General features: G+C 33.0%; 1 protein-coding gene and 1 long non-coding RNA gene across 2 annotated transcripts in view; both read left to right on the top strand.

Moving 5' to 3' along the window:
• The window catches only part of heca (hdc homolog, cell cycle regulator), a 285257-nt gene extending 275003 nt beyond the window's left edge, over window positions 1-10254 (top strand). The window contains exons 5-7 of the mRNA XM_076396217.1: window positions 1655-1843; window positions 4233-4418; window positions 8876-10254. Of these exons, the coding sequence (XP_076252332.1) occupies window positions 1655-1843; window positions 4233-4418; window positions 8876-9049 (549 nt within the window). The 3' untranslated portion in view covers window positions 9050-10254. The remainder of the gene's footprint in view (window positions 1-1654; window positions 1844-4232; window positions 4419-8875) is intronic.
• A 152-nt stretch (window positions 10255-10406) lies between these two features.
• Window positions 10407-13595, top strand: LOC143191296 (uncharacterized). Its single transcript, XR_013004461.1, has 2 exons — window positions 10407-11111; window positions 11165-13595. It is a non-coding gene; the product is annotated as an uncharacterized LOC143191296 (long non-coding RNA).
• The last annotated feature ends 4756 nt before the right edge of the window (window positions 13596-18351 follow it).

Below are 18351 nucleotides of genomic sequence, written 5' to 3'. Positions count from 1 at the left end.
GTTTAATATTATTACGGGAAATCCAAATATCTGCATAATAATTTTTAAGATATTTTCTCTAGGTTTAGACGATATATATATTGGACTCAAAGTTGGAGAAAGCATTGGAAACTTTGTAAAATTATGAGAATGTACCTTGTACTGCTATTGCAGATTTACATCGACAGAATACATTACCAAGAGATTTGTTTTCAACGATTCTTTATTTTCTTTTATATCCGCTGAAAATCTGTCACAAGGTTAAATGGTCAACAGCTACAAATTAGTGGTAACGGTGCTAAAACGATTTCCAGTGCTTCATAAATCTACACGTACAGCATAGACAGCATAAAAATTGGATGACGGTGACGAGTTATTATTATGTTATTGCTGGCTTTTGGTTTTATTCATTTGGTTTAGTTTGAGTTCAAGTTGTTTTCATTTAGCAAGCATATACTTTGTCCATGTTGAACGTTGATCTAGATAATAAATCGTGAAAAGCATTTTTGTTTCAAAAATGTTTCAGCTTCACATTTATGTCTCTTAGGTAGTAGTAAGGTAGTTGGTCTTCCTTTCTAATTATTTCTGCTAGAGCATTAACGAGATCTAATGCACATACAGTCAACATTATAGTTTTATTCAAATCTTTTTGTCGATGATATTTGACATAAAACCTTTCTAATTATTTCTGCTAGAGCATTAACGAGATCTAATGCACATACAGTCATCATTATAGATTTATTGAAATTTTTTTGTCACTGATATTTGACGTAAAACTATTCTATACTCTTAACGTAATTGTGTTGTTTGATATAATTCTCTAGAGGCGAATCCAAAATATTTACTCTCATACATATCAATTTAGTGTAAGTTTCTGGTACATCAGATGTTCAAACAACTTCATAAACGTATAAGTTATAATAATAAAATAAAGTGCTTCTCCAAGTATAAATATAAGTTATCGTCAAGCTCCAGTCAAGATTAAGACTATATTATTTTTATATATATTTTTGTATGCTTATTTTAAATGTTATAAGTGCATGTTGTATTCAGGTCTTGCATCAATCTTTATTTCCTTATATTCATTCCGCATAATGAAAGCTAACGTTAATAACTAAATTGAAGTTGTACATTTGTATTACCTCAACTTGCTTGAACGCTGACTCTTCATGACAACTATAATGATCTTCATGATTTTTCAGGAATTTTGTCATGTTGTTCCTTTTTTTCATCAATCAGCCATATTGTTAATATTTTTCTACATTAATAAACATATTTGATAGAACTTACACTATAGAACACCTATGTCTGCAATCTACCGTACAATTAATAATACAGATCATATCAATGTTGAATCTGTAACCAACTAATTTCTAGTAAATAAAAATATACAATTTATATACATCCAAATCCATTAAAATTTGTTTTGTTCTGACCTTAAAGAAGAAAAAAAGCACTATCTTCGTTGTACGCCATTATATGGCTATTACCCCGAAAATGTTTCACAGAAAATCCCATTACGAACACGAAAACATCTGTTGAAATTGTATTGGCATAATAAAAAAATTATATCACGCGAATATTAATTCACCTGATACTTAATAAGTTTAACAGATTATTACCGTTATTTTCTACTATGAAATCGCATTAATATATTTATTTCTTTATATTACAGACGGAAGACGAGGGTAACCATGGAAACGACGACACCCGATGTTTCATTCTGTCAACTTTGGCTTCCCAAGGACGTTCCAAAGTTCACTGTATCCTGTGTGAAGAACAGCTTCTGGTTTTCGATAGATATCCTCTGGTTGATGGGACTTTCTTCCTGAGCCCTCGGCAGTATACAAAATCCTGTATTGAGGTAATTTTTTTATTATCATTAGAGGTTCAACAATCTATACAGAGGGTATACGTACATGTTATGATAATTATTATGATATGTGGAAAATCGCTTCCAGAAGTGATTTCCTATGTAAAAAATATGCTGCATTTTGCTTTAATGTCTAGATCTATCAATTAATCAGAAACGGATAGTAGTAAACGTTTTAGTTTTCGCACTACACTGTTATCATTCACATATAGCTGATTGGCAAGAATATTGGGATGCACTGACACTGTTTCGAAATACTTAATACTAATTTCTAGATAGAATTACACACGATATAACTCCGTTAGAGACATAGTACGGAGCTTTGAACATGCAACATTTTGTTTTGGAACATCTGTATAATTGCTATATTAGGTTTGCTAAAAGTATCCCATAGTTGGATTCCATAAAACCAAATAGGGCTAAAGGACGAGATTTGGGCCCGACAAGCCAATACATTTGATTCAGTTTATTTCATCTTTCGTTTAACAGATGTGTGCTTCTTCCAAGTTAGACGTCGGTCTAGTTGCGCGTCTAGTTAACATCCTGCGCCTGGTAGGGTTGACAATTATTAATATTCACTAGTGAGAAACGCAAGGTAAAAATTATGAGAGGATTTTGTTTTATAGGCTTGATATGCCAAGTTCTCAGTCGCAGTTGTATTCTGTTAAGAGACATTTGAAGCACTGTTGTTGCTATCATTGAGCTTTCGTGGTGATAAGGTGCCGTGTTTTCTGTGAGCAGGGATTTTTGTGATCCATAGCAGCAGTTCAATCAGCAGTGTACAGGAGATACAAAGTTATCGTGAGGTGTATTTGTCATCCTATTTCATAGCACATGTAAGATAAGATTCTGGATGTTTTATTGATGCTTCTTCTATAGCTATCTCAGTTTTTAAATTTAGAAAATTTTAAATTAATTTTTAATTTTTTTTTAAATTTAGAGACCTTATTCTCTATAGCATTTCTCTAAATAGTAACTAGGTAGTTCTATTGTTACACAAAGAGGGGTCTTATCTTTGATGATAATCTCTGAGACGACTGTCACTTGTTACTAGTCTATGATTAGATAATAAATGTTCAAGAAATTGTTCTTATACTGCTCTCTCTTACACTTTTTGTATCGATATTTCTCGTAATAAAAGTTTGTTTTGTCTGGGTGTATGTTTCTATCTGATGGAGAATTACAGGTCAATTGAAAAATCCCCGGCCTGACACTTAGATGGCGCTACTAGAACTAAATCCATATGTTTTTTTTAGTTAGCCCTAGTCCTCAAAAGATGCGTGTATACATTTGCCAGCTGTCGGATCATTAGTTTGTGAATTATAGAATTTTGAGTGAAGCAACTTTTGTTATTGTGAAAAAATGGATAAAAAGGAATTTCGCGTGTTGATAAAATGTTGCTTTTTGAAGGAAAAAATACAGTTGAAGCAAAAACTTGGCTTGATGCCGAGTTTCCGGATACTGCTCTAGGAAAATCAATAATCAAAGATTGGTATGCTAAGTTTAGACGCGGTGAAATTAGCACCGAAGACGGTGAACGCAGTGGACACTCAAAAGAGGTTGTTATCGACGAAAACATTTAAAAAATCCACAAAATAAATTTGAATAACCGTAAATTGAAATTGAATGAAATAGCAGACACTCTAAAGATATCAAGTGAAGGTGTACATCATATCATTCATGAATATTTGGGTATGAGAAAGCTCTGTGAAAGTGGGTGCCGCGCGAACTGACTTTTGACCAAAAACAACGACGAATTGATGATTCGGAGCAGTGTTTCAAGATGATCAATCGTAATAAACCCGAGTTTTGCGTTGATATGTGACAATGGATGAAACGTGGTTCTATCATTTCACTCCTAAGTCCAATCAACAGTCATCCGAGTGGACTGCACACGATGAACCCGCTCTAAAGGGTGGGAAAACGCAACGGTCGGTGGCAAGGTTATGGCGTCTGTATTTTAAGGTGCGCATGGAATAATTTTCATTGACTACCGTTATTGGACCGTTTGAAGGACGAAATTGCCGAAAAACGCCAATTTGAAATTTGAGGAAAAAGAAACTGCTGCTTCACCAAGACAATGCACACAATGCAAAAGAATGCTCGCTGGGAAGAAATTTTCATCGAATGAAGAGGTGATCGCCGAAACCGAGGCCTATTTTAAACCAAAGGACAAATCGTTCTACAAAAATGTTATCGAAATGTTGAATAAAAAAAACTAATTTTGCCAAAAAATGTGTTACTATGGCAGGCCGGGGACTTTTCAATTGACGTATTATGTTGTTTCGCCAGTTTAGAGATATGTTGCAGCAATTAAGAAAATATTCTTTTTTGATGAACAATGTTACTCAATGTCAATGTGCAATTTAATTATTTTCAGGTCAAACTGGAGGGCAGAACCCAATTTCTAACCGTAGTCTGTATGGCTTGTCTGGAAGGCGTCAGCGGCAAAGCCATCATTTGTCAATACTGCCATAAGAAGTGGGATGGATCTTCTTTAATACTGGGCGGCATGTACTCCTATGACATTTTTGCTGCAATGCCTTGCTGCGTGGATCGCTATAAAGTAAGTAGAATGTAAGAATGTTTCCATTGATTGCGATGATTTTTAAAGTGGATTTTAGATATTAAGTATTTTTATTAGCGTTGGAAACTATCAACTAAAAATAGTCGAAGCAGTCGATAGTCGTAAAACAGTCTGAACAGTTGACTATCAACCAAAAAACTAGTGACTGAAATTAGTACTATTTTCAGTCAAATGCACGGTTCGACTTTTTTTTGATTCGTGATGTCAGACGAAGATGTACGAATCCTTTTCTCTATAAATTGCTAATGAGAAAAGGATGAATATAATTGGTTAGAGCAGTTTATTTTATGTGTAATTATATTTTCCAACGGTGGTATAAGTGAGACGGAGATATTCCATCACGTACTAACTTTAAAAAAGGAAAGGAAAAAATAATTACTGATGGTATTCAGTAGTATAATAAGCAATTAATAATTTAATTTTTAAGGAAGTAAAATTACTTTTATATTTGAATGTTCTGTGAATCTGAAAAAGGAATGGAATTTTTCTATGGAATGGAATAATACCCCGAAATGTTTTATCGACATCGATCGAATAAATATAAACAATACAATAGAACTTAAACTAAACCTAAAAATCTAAGGATGTACAATAACCATAAATACTAAATAAAAATTAAACATATACCTATACATAATCATAGAAAAAAAACTAATCCATGACATAATTAAAAATGATCGCACAATAACTACTAGAACTTTTTTAAATAAAATAAATATTTTAGTTATTATTCAACGGAAATATATTCCTAATAAAAATCAAGAGAGTTAGATCGAAATCAAAAAGTTAATAAAAAAAATATTATTGCTATAAATTGTATTTTACTATTTATGAATCACAATTTTAATCTTTTTACCCTATTGCCTTTACAATTTTGAAAAATATTGTTCCAAAATGCTGCTATATTAATATATAATATATTATTATGTACAAGCAAACTACCAAAAAAATCATAAAACTATATTACATCAAAATCTATGTAAGCATAAATTCGGTACACTTTTGTCAAAGTCGCGGCTAGGACGACAGAGCCAGAATGTTAAAGATCAGTCGAATGAAACTAGTAAAACCAAGAATAGTAACTACCTACTAGTACACCACTGAAAGAGTCGATAATAAATAGTAACAAAATCAGTCAGACCAGTCATTAGTAAAAGTAGTAAAATCAGTCGAACCAAAAATAGCGATTGAAACAGTCAATTACTAAACAAACAGTCGGTAGTCAATTTCAGTCGAAAGTTCCCAACGCCAATTTTTATTGAAATCACATTATAAGTTTAATGACGACATAAGAATTAAATGCATTAAATCCCTCAAAATTAATTCACAACTGTGCTTTTGAACATATTTTCATTTCAATTTATATATCAACTTGATCGGTTGGGCAATATTCAATACTATTCGAAAAGCGTTAAAATATGGATGAGGCAAAGCCGTAAAAGCATAATTTATTTATACAAAGTTCGTCGCTGAAGTTTCCAGGCGTTAGCGGTCAAAGAACTACCGTTGGAAGGACAGGGTCCCTATAAAATATGCAAATGAAACTTATTGCTCTTCGAGAAACAGGCTTTTGTTAGAAGTTATTGTAAAGACGAGACTGCTTGACTACCACCAACTCCGTAATTATTAGGTAATGCGAAAGGTTTCCCTTATTAGCGTTTGAGGCAAACACTTGACGTAAAATATCCCAGCTCCAGTATTATATTTAGGCTCCTTCTTACAGCATAATACTTGTGTCGATGAATAACAATAAGCATTTAATTTTAGTCACTAATACTTCGATTTTGTTGAATAACTTTGGACTATGATGATGTTCGAATTTAAAAGACACAGGCTACCAAAGCATGATAATCCAAAGGGCTGCCTCGAGCAACTTAAAAGCGATCGACCAGCTGATTTCAACCCATGTCTTCTTTTTTTGTCTGGCTCTTCCTCTCCTTTACTCCCATTATTTCACCTTTTCAACAAATTGTTTATCAACCCTGTGTTTCTTGATATTAATATTAATTAGTAAAACATTAAGTCTTCAAGATGTATAAAGCTTCTCTACACGGTATAATATTCCCGGGTCTTCTTTTGTCATCTAGTACATATCTAGAGATTTTAGTATCTCTGGATATTTAAAATTATCTAATTAAATTTTTATTTTTCCTTTTATTATTATTTTTCATTTAGTTTTATTAATTTTAATTGATATAAATAATTATTTTACTAATACAGGAACAAACCAATATTAAAATAAGATTAATCTTTCTTTCCTTAGATCACCCAGTATTTCACAAGATGAATCCTAACATATAGAACAGGTTATATTGTTTAGCAAAGTACAATCTCGAACTTACGAAATATTTTCGTTGTTGGAGAAGCTGAAGTTTGCAAACTGTTTTTGTATCATAGCCGGGAAAGTTTTCATGTCACAGAGCCGGAAATTTTCGTGATATTTCTGACATTCTGAGTCCTCAGACTTTCTCTTTGTTGTTGCTCCAAGACATTGGTTGTTCGATGTTGCCTAGAACTGAAATACTGAATTATTAAAAATAGTTGTTTTAGTTTTGCTGCATTAATTTTGTCCATATAAATCTCATTAGATTAGATCCACTATACAGAGTATATTAAGAGATATTATTTTATTTTATTTCTCAAAAATTTAAGATAAATAATGCGGAAATTTTATGACAGTATATCTTGTCTTGCACTTGTTAGGTTTCTGTAAGATTGATAAAATAATACTTGAAGCTCAAAAAAAAAATTACCAACAACTTCCCGTAGTCAATTAAATAAATAAATGGAGCTATTGAAAATAAGCCCCTTGGTTCTTGATGTTTTTCAGTGAGTTTCTCAGTTTTTCTTCAGTTCAGAGTTTCTCTTTGAAGAAAAAAGGACAAACACACTACAATATTTTCAAATGAAAGCAAAGGTAAGAAAGATACAATACAAGCACATAAAGAGCAAATAAAGTATACTATAATATTATTCAATATAAATAAATTGAAACTTGTGAATTAGTAATCAAATAGAAATACGTAAAAATGTCTTCATTTAATATTGTGCGTTCTTGACATGCATCATTTGCTAACACCAATTGTATATAGTATTCTCGAAGAATACGAAAACAGAGAAAGAAGGCTGCATACTGCCATTTTCAATGTTCGAATGAACTAGAGGGACATGCTTATACGATATATTAGTTTGTTAGGTACTTTAGACCATGATAGGACTAATACATCTAGTAATAATGATGATACATTGATACATATCTCTTCTCGTGTATTTGAACAAAGTTAGGTAAACGTATATCCTTATGTACTATTTCTTCCGTAGTCTTAATTTCACTCTCTTGACTATTATAATATATGTAGTGAGCGTTTCATTAGTATCTATCCTTATAGAATCAACGGTTCAGATAATACTGTTGTCCCAATACTATTTTAATACAAATGAAACCCTTCATCTTATAACATCCACATCTCACGATTAGACATAAAGGCATCAGTTCTTCCCTGAATAATTACTCATTTCCATCGCGCTATATAACATCTCCCTTCTAAAGAAACGATCAGAGGGATTAGTGTACATATAGATGTAGTAAAATGATGTGAATATAGCCTGTACTTTCGTCAGCCAGTTTTGTTTTTGATCTTCAGTTTTGCTCTGTTTTACTGAAATTTTCATGGTTTAGCCTTGAAATATTTTTCCAAGTTTTGGTGTCTTCAAATCTCAATTGTCTACGGAGAGGTAACTGAGCTAAGGAATACGCCTTTGGTGGCAGTACACTCTAACTTACAAGCTTCAATCCAAATTCCAGTCGATTGCGTGAGTTCACAACAATTGCATTCGAATGTTGGTGTTACTACGCCCAGAACTGCGATGCTTGTGTTAGTATTAGTAATTAGTACCTACTAATTACTAAATTCAAAGCATGGATGGTCCCTAATTAAAGGTTTATGGCTAGATGACTTGATCACCTTCAATCCAGCTTTAGTGCTCTTACAGCTTGAACTCCAACTGTTAACGTCCAACTCCGAACGTTAACCATTGATTATTTTCATGAAACGTAAGTTGATTCTGATTAATTGAATGAATTTAAAAGAGAACATCCTTATGACCTTTTTCCTACATTTTACCAGCTGGGCTAGTTATGAAATGTGTAGGACTTAAAAACAAAAACTTTTATTTTACTTGAAAGAGGCGGTAACTTCTTGAATAAACCGTCTTGGCAGTTGACAGATTTTCGTTTTTGGAAGTTGCCAGTAGCCTCTCAAGCCCTGCATGCCTGTGTACTTCAGGTATATTTAATATTATTTGGAAATGTGTGGATTGTTGTTGATAAACGTTTCAAAAGGTTACACAAATTGTAACAAGACCAATTAAATTATATATTTTATTAACTAGAAAATGATATATAACTTTCTAATTTTACTTGTTTTATCTTTCAGTGCAACTCTTGCTACAAGCCCATTCTGCTTGCTACCCAGCGCCTCCATTACTTCAGCGACTATAGCCATATGGTGCCATGTCCCCATTGTCGCACGCTCGACACTCACTTCGTCAAACCGTTCGCTTTCTGTTACACCCGTCAGGTGCCGCGAACATCGATTCTGTGGCCATAGCATGCGGCCTCTCGCGCAGTGAAACCGCCTTCCCCTCAAGCCCCCCCAGGACCACCCCCTAATCACCCGGACCTAGGCGTACTATCTCCGGCGAGCCAATCGATGAGTTTGTTCGGTTCCTCTAGCTATAATCCGCCCTTGGAGGTGCTGACCACGTCCGCGAACAGTTACATGTCGCCGATCAGGAACGAGTACAACACGGCACCAACGCCCCGCTGTGAAGTTTCGCCCGACCCTATGGACCTGGATCTTGGCTTATTGTGGAGGGAATTGGCCGGCCTGCGCCTCGATGAATTTTGTCGGCTCCAATTGACCAGAACTCGTTGAAAACGACCTGGGGACGATGGGGGTCTTTCGAGAGAATTTAGTTTCGTTTGTTACGTTGTTGCATTTTTAGTGACATTTATTTTTGGCGTCAAGAAAGTACCGTTAGGATATTTGCGAATGGTTTCGTTTCGTTTTAAGAGGCTAAGTTATCAACTATTTACCGAATCGAGAACTATGTGAATCCCTAGACGGGAAAAAGGTAATTTCTTTACTCCTCAGATATTTGTTTACTATGATATCGTTATGTTTCTTAGTTGATTACAATTATATGTTTGTTAGTTTTTAGTGGAATTTTTTTAAAGAAATTAAGTCCTTTTATACTTGACAATGTGAAGCGATAATTGTGATTATATAGCTATATTTTACGTTTAAAGGTAAATTGAAAGAAAGAAAAAATGAAAAAATCATCAATAACCTTTTTTTCGATGAAATACTACATAAACCAGGCAGTTTATATTGTATAAATTGTTAAGTGTGCATAAAATTTTTTAAAAGAATGAAGCAATCCGTTTTATGTCCGTTAGTATCTAGAATTCTTAGATTTAAATAACCTGTGTTGGTTTTTTAGAAATAGTGTAACTATATATAGCTTTTACTTAGGTACATTTAGGATAAGAATTATGATATAGATATAAGTTGAGCATTGGATCTTGGTGGTTAACAAAACGATCCCTATGCTTCGTCAGCGACGAAATTACGTTTCGAGGATCGATCAGCAACACCTTCTTCCGCATCAGCAAGCATTCGAGATCTGTCAAAATCAATGCGTAGTCTTTTGTATTTAGTCTGAATGCCACCTTGTTTTCTTTATGTTATTTGATTAGTTTAAAAGTTACAAACTTGTTTTCTTTTTAAATATATATAATTTTTGAGTTTAATAGCACTCTTTTTCTCACACGTACAGGTAAGTTACTTTTTCAATAGTTTTCTATAGTTTAGTAGTTATAGTAAACATACATCTAGTGTGATAATTTCTTTTAATAAAAGAAATAATTTTATATTTAATATATTCATATATGTTTCTTACAGTTATCTTTTATTGTTTTTCTTCTATTATTTACTGTGTATTTTTATTATAATTATTAGAGTACTTACGGTGCTTTTGGTTTGCTGATTCTCATTGGAAATTGCACTTGATTAATAACGAATATGGCATTGTGTATTTTCAGTGTGATGACATTTAAATTATAACTCTTGTGGTCAAGTCAGAATTGACTTCCAAACCACCATTTCGATAACAACACGTAATAATGATGATGGCCTAAAACCAATCGCCCTTATTAACTACCAAGAAGTTCTTATCATACTCCCCATTGCTCGAGAAATGTTTTTAAGAATTAAAAAATTGCTGTGTCCCAATAACTAGTAATAATAAGTGTGTCCGATTAAGTTTCGAACCTTATGTGTAACGTGAATGAGATGAGATGGGTGTTTCGAAGATACGATTGATTGCGCAAATTACCATTTCACGTCGAAGAAGACATAAGAACGATCTGTGAAGAATCCTCTCTCGCCACACTTACCTATCTACTATCCCCCACAACTACCCTCCCGTCCCTGTCCTCCCTTGTCGCATTCTTGATGAAGTCCCTCGTGTACCGTTTTATATTGATGTTGTATAGATATTGATGTTTAGAGAACACGAAGAACTTTGCCCGTGCATTTTGAAAGGTCCATATCGGTCATTTTTCAGTTTTCGTTCATGTATTGATATATTTTAGTAATATTTTTATCAGTAAAAAATATTCTAAGAATTGGATAGATATTTGACTAATTTTTTTCATCAAGCCATAATGTTTTAATTAATTATCGATCATCAAAAATAACATTAAATGCTCTTGTATTATTTTTATGTTAATTTTACCTTATTAATTTAATTTATTGTTGGTTATTGACATATTTGGGGAATATTTAGAAATTGAACCAAAATTATTTTATCATTTGTACTTCATATATTTTACATTGTATTGTCTACCTACTTTTAAAACTTAATAAAATCCTATTCAGTTATTAATTAAATTTTTATTAATATAAATATAAATTATATAAATTTATATTTTATGTTCGACTTGTGTTATTTATTGATAATATTTTTGTTTTCACTTCATTATTTATTATGTATATTAATATGGTAATTTTGATTTCTATGTCTTAATAATTTGGTCATTAATAATATCACCAGGTTCCGCTTCGGGGTATGGACATTGTTACAGTTTTATCTGAAAGTTACAGTTTTATCTGTTACTGTTTTATATCTAACGAATGAACCTGTTAAAGCACTCAAATTTTTCGTGTTCTTGCGAATGAGATCAGGATAAGTCGGTCACCCTGCAAAACCGCATATATACAGCGCGTCCACGAATAGATGGCCCTGCTTCAATACAACCGATATCAGTAAACGGACGCCCTCTGTTTTGGAACGCTCTGCATATAATCCTGAAACCGCTACACCCCCCACAGCCTTTTAGAAACGGACGTACAAAAAGTCTCAGTAGCCGCTCAGAAAAAGATGTTTTTATCTTTGCGAAATACCTCAGAAAGGCTCAGAATATATTCAGATGACGGATTTCCGAACGACGATACACACATACACACGATTCCATCGAAGACGGAGATCGAGCGCACACTGACGCTCCCGTGTCGGAAATGAAGGCACCGGTTTCGGAAAAGTGGAAGTTATAGTGGCATGTTTAGGAAAATGCTTCAAGTACAAACCGTTTACTTTTGCAAATTCTATATAAATACATTTTAATCAATTGTTGAGGGTAAAATAATTCCTATCTGCGTTTTATTATTAGCAAAAAGATTTCTGTTGATTATTCCAAAATGTTATACTTTCTTAGGTCTGTATTGGTAAGAAGATTTTTCTAGACAACTCTTCTTTGTTCGAGTTTTTTTTTGACGAATTAACGAAAGCGAACTGCATATAAACATCCGAACAGTTCTTTATTGAATATTGTTAATTTTTTCCTGTTAAACGAAATCGTTTTAAATTGATACAAAAATCCTCAGTTCTCGATGTAATAGATTTCAGTCAATTAAACCAGGGTTTACTTTAACTATCTGAACAATCTAATAACGAAATATATGTTTTTGTATCAACTTAAAGGTAATCCACTCGATTTTAGCTAAATAATTTACTTAGTTAACATTTATTCTGACACTGTTTGTTTTATAGATAATCGTTGAGTTTTTCTCCAGTATATGGCGATCCGATGTCACTGTCTCGATTCCATAATGTAATAGACGAGATTTTGCGTCGCATTTGTCTTAATAATCTAAATCAAGTTACAAAAGTACCTAAAATTTAAACGCGATTAATAAAAAACAATTCGCTACTTACCTATGCCGATCTAATAACTGATTGATTTTTTACGTTTTTCTATTTTATAATTTTATATTGTATATTTATCCTTGTCATGACCGACTTGCGCGCATGTATGCGAAGTATAGTACTAGCTGTGCTATATACTAGTTGTGCTTTGCTAGTAGATATATATCTAGAGATTGTGTAATGCATGACAATTAATCGAATCTGCTTTGGCTCCGTTAATTTAGATCGCCCCATTAAACACGCAATCAAATCGATAGTTTGAATCAGTTGTATGTCGTACGAAACAATTAAAAAAATGATCGAAAATCAGAACGAAATCAGATAGGGTTACTCTGTGATATAAATAATCTTAACGGTAGTAAAACAATGTGGAACAGAATTGTTGTTTTTTTTAAATACAGTGTCTATAACTTATCGAAATATATTATACCGATTTTCTATCTGTAATCGTCATAACAATAGTTAAAATTTACCAGATTAAGAGATTTATAAAATGGATCATTAACATATCAAAATTTAAAAAAATGTCTTCATCAATTAATTTTTAATTCAATTTATTCGAACTTTTTTAATATCAATTTTCAACTGTAATGAACGCTGTACTAATCGGTATCATATATTGTATTAAAGTAATAGTTATAATATTCAAACTATCTGCTTGATGGTTATAAGTAGACGTAGAAGAGTACTTTTAACGATTTAATAATAAACCGCTTCAGAGTAATAAACCGCGGCCTATATAATTGTAATTTACGGGCTAATTAAGACTCAAAAAAAGGAAAAAAAAAGAAAAACATAAATCTGTAAATACAGACGTCAATCGACTTTTTTATAATCGCGATTTTCTCCCAAGTTGGATATAATAAGATAATAAGTTACCTATAAGCCTAGAACGTAGTCGTTTTTCGTTTTCGATTTTGAATATTTTGTTCTTGTGACAACAGTTTCGTCAGGTTTAGCGCGTGTAAATATTTTGATACATGTAATCGTAAAAGAGGAAAAAAAATGGGGTGGGCACCAAGCTGGTGCGTGGACCAATAAATCGCGACGTCGCTGCTTCTGGATTACGTTGGAGACCGGAGTGTCGACTTGCACCAGGAAGTTGATAGCAAGCGGCGTCGCCGACAAATAAAAGCGTGTATAATGCAAATAATATTTCGAAATAAAACGCTAAAAGTAAAGAGGAACGAGTCTCCCACTAAGCTGTGCTCTTTCACTTTTTTTATGGCTGTCGCATCTATTTAAGGAACGTGATTGGACGCGCCGAATGGTGCGTGATGGCGCACTATTTGGGAAAAACACAAATTTGTGGGCGAAACCAGGGTAAGATTTATACAATTAATAATTGCATTAGTGCGTATCTTAGTAGTAGGCTTAACCCGTAGTCGTAGGTGTGTGTTTTTATGGAAAATGCTTTTTTTGCCAGCTAATACTTGTTTAGAAAAAGACACCCCCGACAGGCCCGAAACGAACCCCCTAACCCCCCCGACGTTCTGGTCGATTTACTCTATCAAATACAACGCCAAAGTTCACAAAGCGAACTGTGATATAAAAAAGTATTTGGGAGTTTTCGAAATTCGAATCCGTTGTTGTTTTCGCATCGTCACCTCGACGTTATATTTAACCCTGATTTTTTATTCATTAAACATTAGGGTAACTTGTCAAAATTTTTGAAAAAATTGGTACTTTGGTGTGGTATATTTTGATGACCCTAAACGAGTAAAATCAGTAGTATTGTAAGAAAAGTTAACAAAAAAAAACATTTAATGTTAGGTTTTGTATAAGTATAATTGGCGACATTCAACAAGGGCGTAAAATATTTGGAACTTTTGTGATATATATTTTTATACTTAATTAGAATTACGGTCTAAAGTAGGAACCTATTTTGCACTTTTTTCGATTATAGAAAGAAAATAATAAAAATAAAAAAGAAACACGGCTCAACTGAATGTTTGTGGCGGTGGCTGAAATGAAACAAAATACCGTAACGTAAAAATGAAACTGTAAAATTTGTATTATTAGGGAACTACCGAGTGATATACACTTTTTTATAAGGAGATGAGAAATTTTGTCGAAATTTTAAGAATTTTTTATACGGAGAATAGAGATATAAATTGTATACCATTTTTTGATATTTAACGTAGTAATTTAAACGTTGTATAGTTGATATAAGGTGCTTAGGTGTGTACAGCATAGTTAAGCGCAGGGTGGTTTAAGTGTTTCGTACTTGTCGGGCCTAGACGCGTGTGATTCACAGAACAATGATCCGAAACATCCTCCGTGGATGAGTATGAGTGATGTAATTTAAATATCTTGATTGTCTTCTAAAAGTTTTGCTACAAAAAGTAATACGATCGACATTACAGATAAACGAACGCCAACTTCGATTCCAATACGTCAAAGATGTTTTTATACAAACAAAAACATATACAGGATGTCCTAGATAGTATTTCCATTTTATAATTCATCATTTAATTTCTAAAAAATATTTTAAAAGAGACTAATGCCTTATCTAAATGATTATTTAAAAAATCGTTTATTTTTAAAATATAATTTTCACTGTCAGTTTCTCCTTGATCCGTTTCTTCACATTTTTGTTTTAAAATATACATAATAATAAATATTGTCACGTATCCAATTTTTTACTTTACAACTGTTTCGCCTTCTGTATTATATATTTATTTATGTTTTTTTATTTGAACAGCGTTTCCATTTTATGACTATTCATAGTTTAATTTAATCAATATTTCGTCGCTTAAATTTGTCCTTAAAGCATAATTTTCAGTGCTACGTTCTCAATCAAGATATCTACACTTTTCTTTTAAAAAATGCATAATATACATTGTGACGTATCCAATTTTTACTTACCAACATTAATTTGAACTTTTATATTGTATATTTATCTTTAATAAAAATTATGTATATTTCATTATTAAGTTATATATTTATTCATTTATTGTTTTCAAAATTCATATACTTTATTATGTTCAGATTTTTTTAAATTTTATGTGATTTATAATAAGTAATATCAATAGGGCACTTGAAAATCACTGAATATTTTTGTCATTTTATGGCATTGATATTACCGCTATAAACAGTAACTATATTATATTTTATTTTATTACTTGTTTGTGTCAGAAAATACGCACTTTGTAATTAAGTTAATTTTTAGCTAATTGTCACTATTATTATATATTTTTCTGAGATAAAATGTATAGGACATCATTTATAGTATTTTGATGTTATAGAACGATCAGACACCGAAGAATGGAAGCGTGCCGAAGAAATAACGCGAAACTTTTGGACGATTATTTTGTAGATTAAGTAACCGTCCTTAACCATCAGTTGTTTGTTGAATTTTAGTGACTTTGCGAGCATGTAATACCCGATACTGTATCATTGCATCAAAGTGTAGCCGTCTGCTTGCATGAGTATTTCCTCAGGTGTCTGACGATGAGTGAAACTCCTTGTGCAAAAGAAGAATTACTACAACAATTACAATCGATTAGGTCATAAAATTTAATTGTAACGACAACTAAAATAATAATACGCGTAATTAATATCGCAACTACGACGACCACGTCATAGATCTAAAGTGAATTTACGTCGTTTTAAGAAGAAAAAAAATAGCAAAATTTTCTCTTAGGAACCTAGCTAAAGCTTAACAAATTGTTGATGGAACATTATCTAGCGTTACGCACAAATAAATCGAAGACTGGATTAATACCAACATATACCTCTCGTGACATCGTTGACGTTTACCGTCGACATTCAAGAGTTTTTTTATCCCGATTTTCTCCATTCATCTTAGGCGTCGTCATTCATTTGTTAGCGTCCATTGTTCTGTTTCTCACTTCATTATGTCTCCTATCGAAGTACAAATTTTCATTGAACATCTTTATACCACAACTATTATTATTATTATTATTAACTAAATAATCATTGGTGTTGTAGTTGTAAGGGGTCCGCTATTTTAGCGGCGAATTAAATATAATGTAGTTTTTTTATAGTCGCTAGAATGCTCCCTCTATATTTTCAATTGGAACATATTTATGACAGAGCGGTGTTAATTTTTTGAAAGTTTTTGTCACCGGCCGCTCTGTAGAGACGTTGTTCAGTGTCTCGTCCAGATCCTGCATAGACACTGAACAAAATCTCGATATATTATAACGTATTATTGGAAAGTGTTGAAGAAATGAGAAAGGTTTTACGTATGTTTATAGTGTACTGTAGTAGGGTTGGATCGAGATGGCTTGGGCTAGCTTTCCACCGTCTGCATTGCCGTTTCTTGGATTTAGTTAGGTACGGCACTACTTTAGCAGACGGTAGAAAGAGCCGCTTGTTAATATTGTAATGTTTTGTTATAAAGCTCAGGATACAAGCAGGCTCCATCATGCTCCGAATCGTATCGTCGTGAGCCGGATCGGCGGCGTAGCCACGTCGTCGTGACTAACCTGGGGCTTGCCTCTCGTAAAGATTTACAAATCATCGGGTGATCACTGAATGAGTACAAAAGATGCCGTCTCGAACCCAACCAAAACCTATTATCATTATTATTAATCTTTATTCTATTATAAAATTGTATTTTCAAAGTTGTATAAACTCGTTTAAACGCTGACAATGAGTTTCCATGTATGGTTGGCGTATTCCCAGTCGCGTCCGATTCAGAAAAACGCATCGTCAAAATTGAACCGTTTCTAGAATAATTAAATCGCACCGCAACTTAACTACCTCAAAATTTTCCGTTTCTCATGTTTGACACGAACAATCGAACATCGTTGCTGGTGCGCCTGAAGAGGGGCGACTGGAAAAACGCGAACGAAACCCCGAGCGTTTACGTTTCGGTCCTTTTTCGCAGTTCGGTTATTTTAACGTTGAACTAAACATTTTGGTTGTCGAAAAATGAAGCTGATTTAGTCGAGGATGTCGGGCTGTTTTGTTGAGCGCTCGATTTTAAAGCAACACGTGCCATACATAAACCCAACTTATACCAAATAAAAATAAAATGAAATTGTTCTGTTATCTAGCGCAGAGCGATACTGAACGCTCGACATCCCGACTACAAGAGAAATATTTAAGTATGTAATTTACTACTAGAGTACCTATGATAAAGCTGGCGGACAGTTTATATCGACAGAGAATCCTTCAATGTATTTGAAAATTATATATTTGTAATTTTAGGTTAATATATTGTAATTATTAATCAGTTATAAGGGGATAAAACTGAACCGCAGAATTGGACGCGAAATGATGGCACGAGATACGATGGAGTGAACAACGATGGATGAGGAATATGTACTGCTCCGATGTTGAGAATTGTGCGCTTCAGTTTTACCATAGATTATGTGGAAATGTTTTTTCTAAGCGTGACAAATATCAGTATATTATGATAACATTACATGATCGAGCTTCTGACGGCTTTTTATAATTATGTAATACAATGGGGATTACAAATTTTTAAAGCGTATTGAATATAACCATTGTCTATAAATCACTGTGTTTGTTTCATTTTAATATCCCTTTCCCAATATACGTTAAAATATTGTTAACTCAATAAAATATAGTCAAGCCAAGAAAACTTTTTTTAAAGAAATTTTGCAGTATTTATCAAAAAAAAATCCGATAGTGTTCTCTTTCCTAA

Source organism: Rhynchophorus ferrugineus, unplaced genomic scaffold, assembly GCF_030347505.1.
Source record: "Rhynchophorus ferrugineus isolate W39M unplaced genomic scaffold, kcgeb_rfMv2 rfM2, whole genome shotgun sequence".
NCBI lineage: Eukaryota > Metazoa > Arthropoda > Insecta > Coleoptera > Curculionidae > Rhynchophorus > Rhynchophorus ferrugineus.
This window is presented reverse-complemented; position numbering and strand designations above follow the sequence as displayed.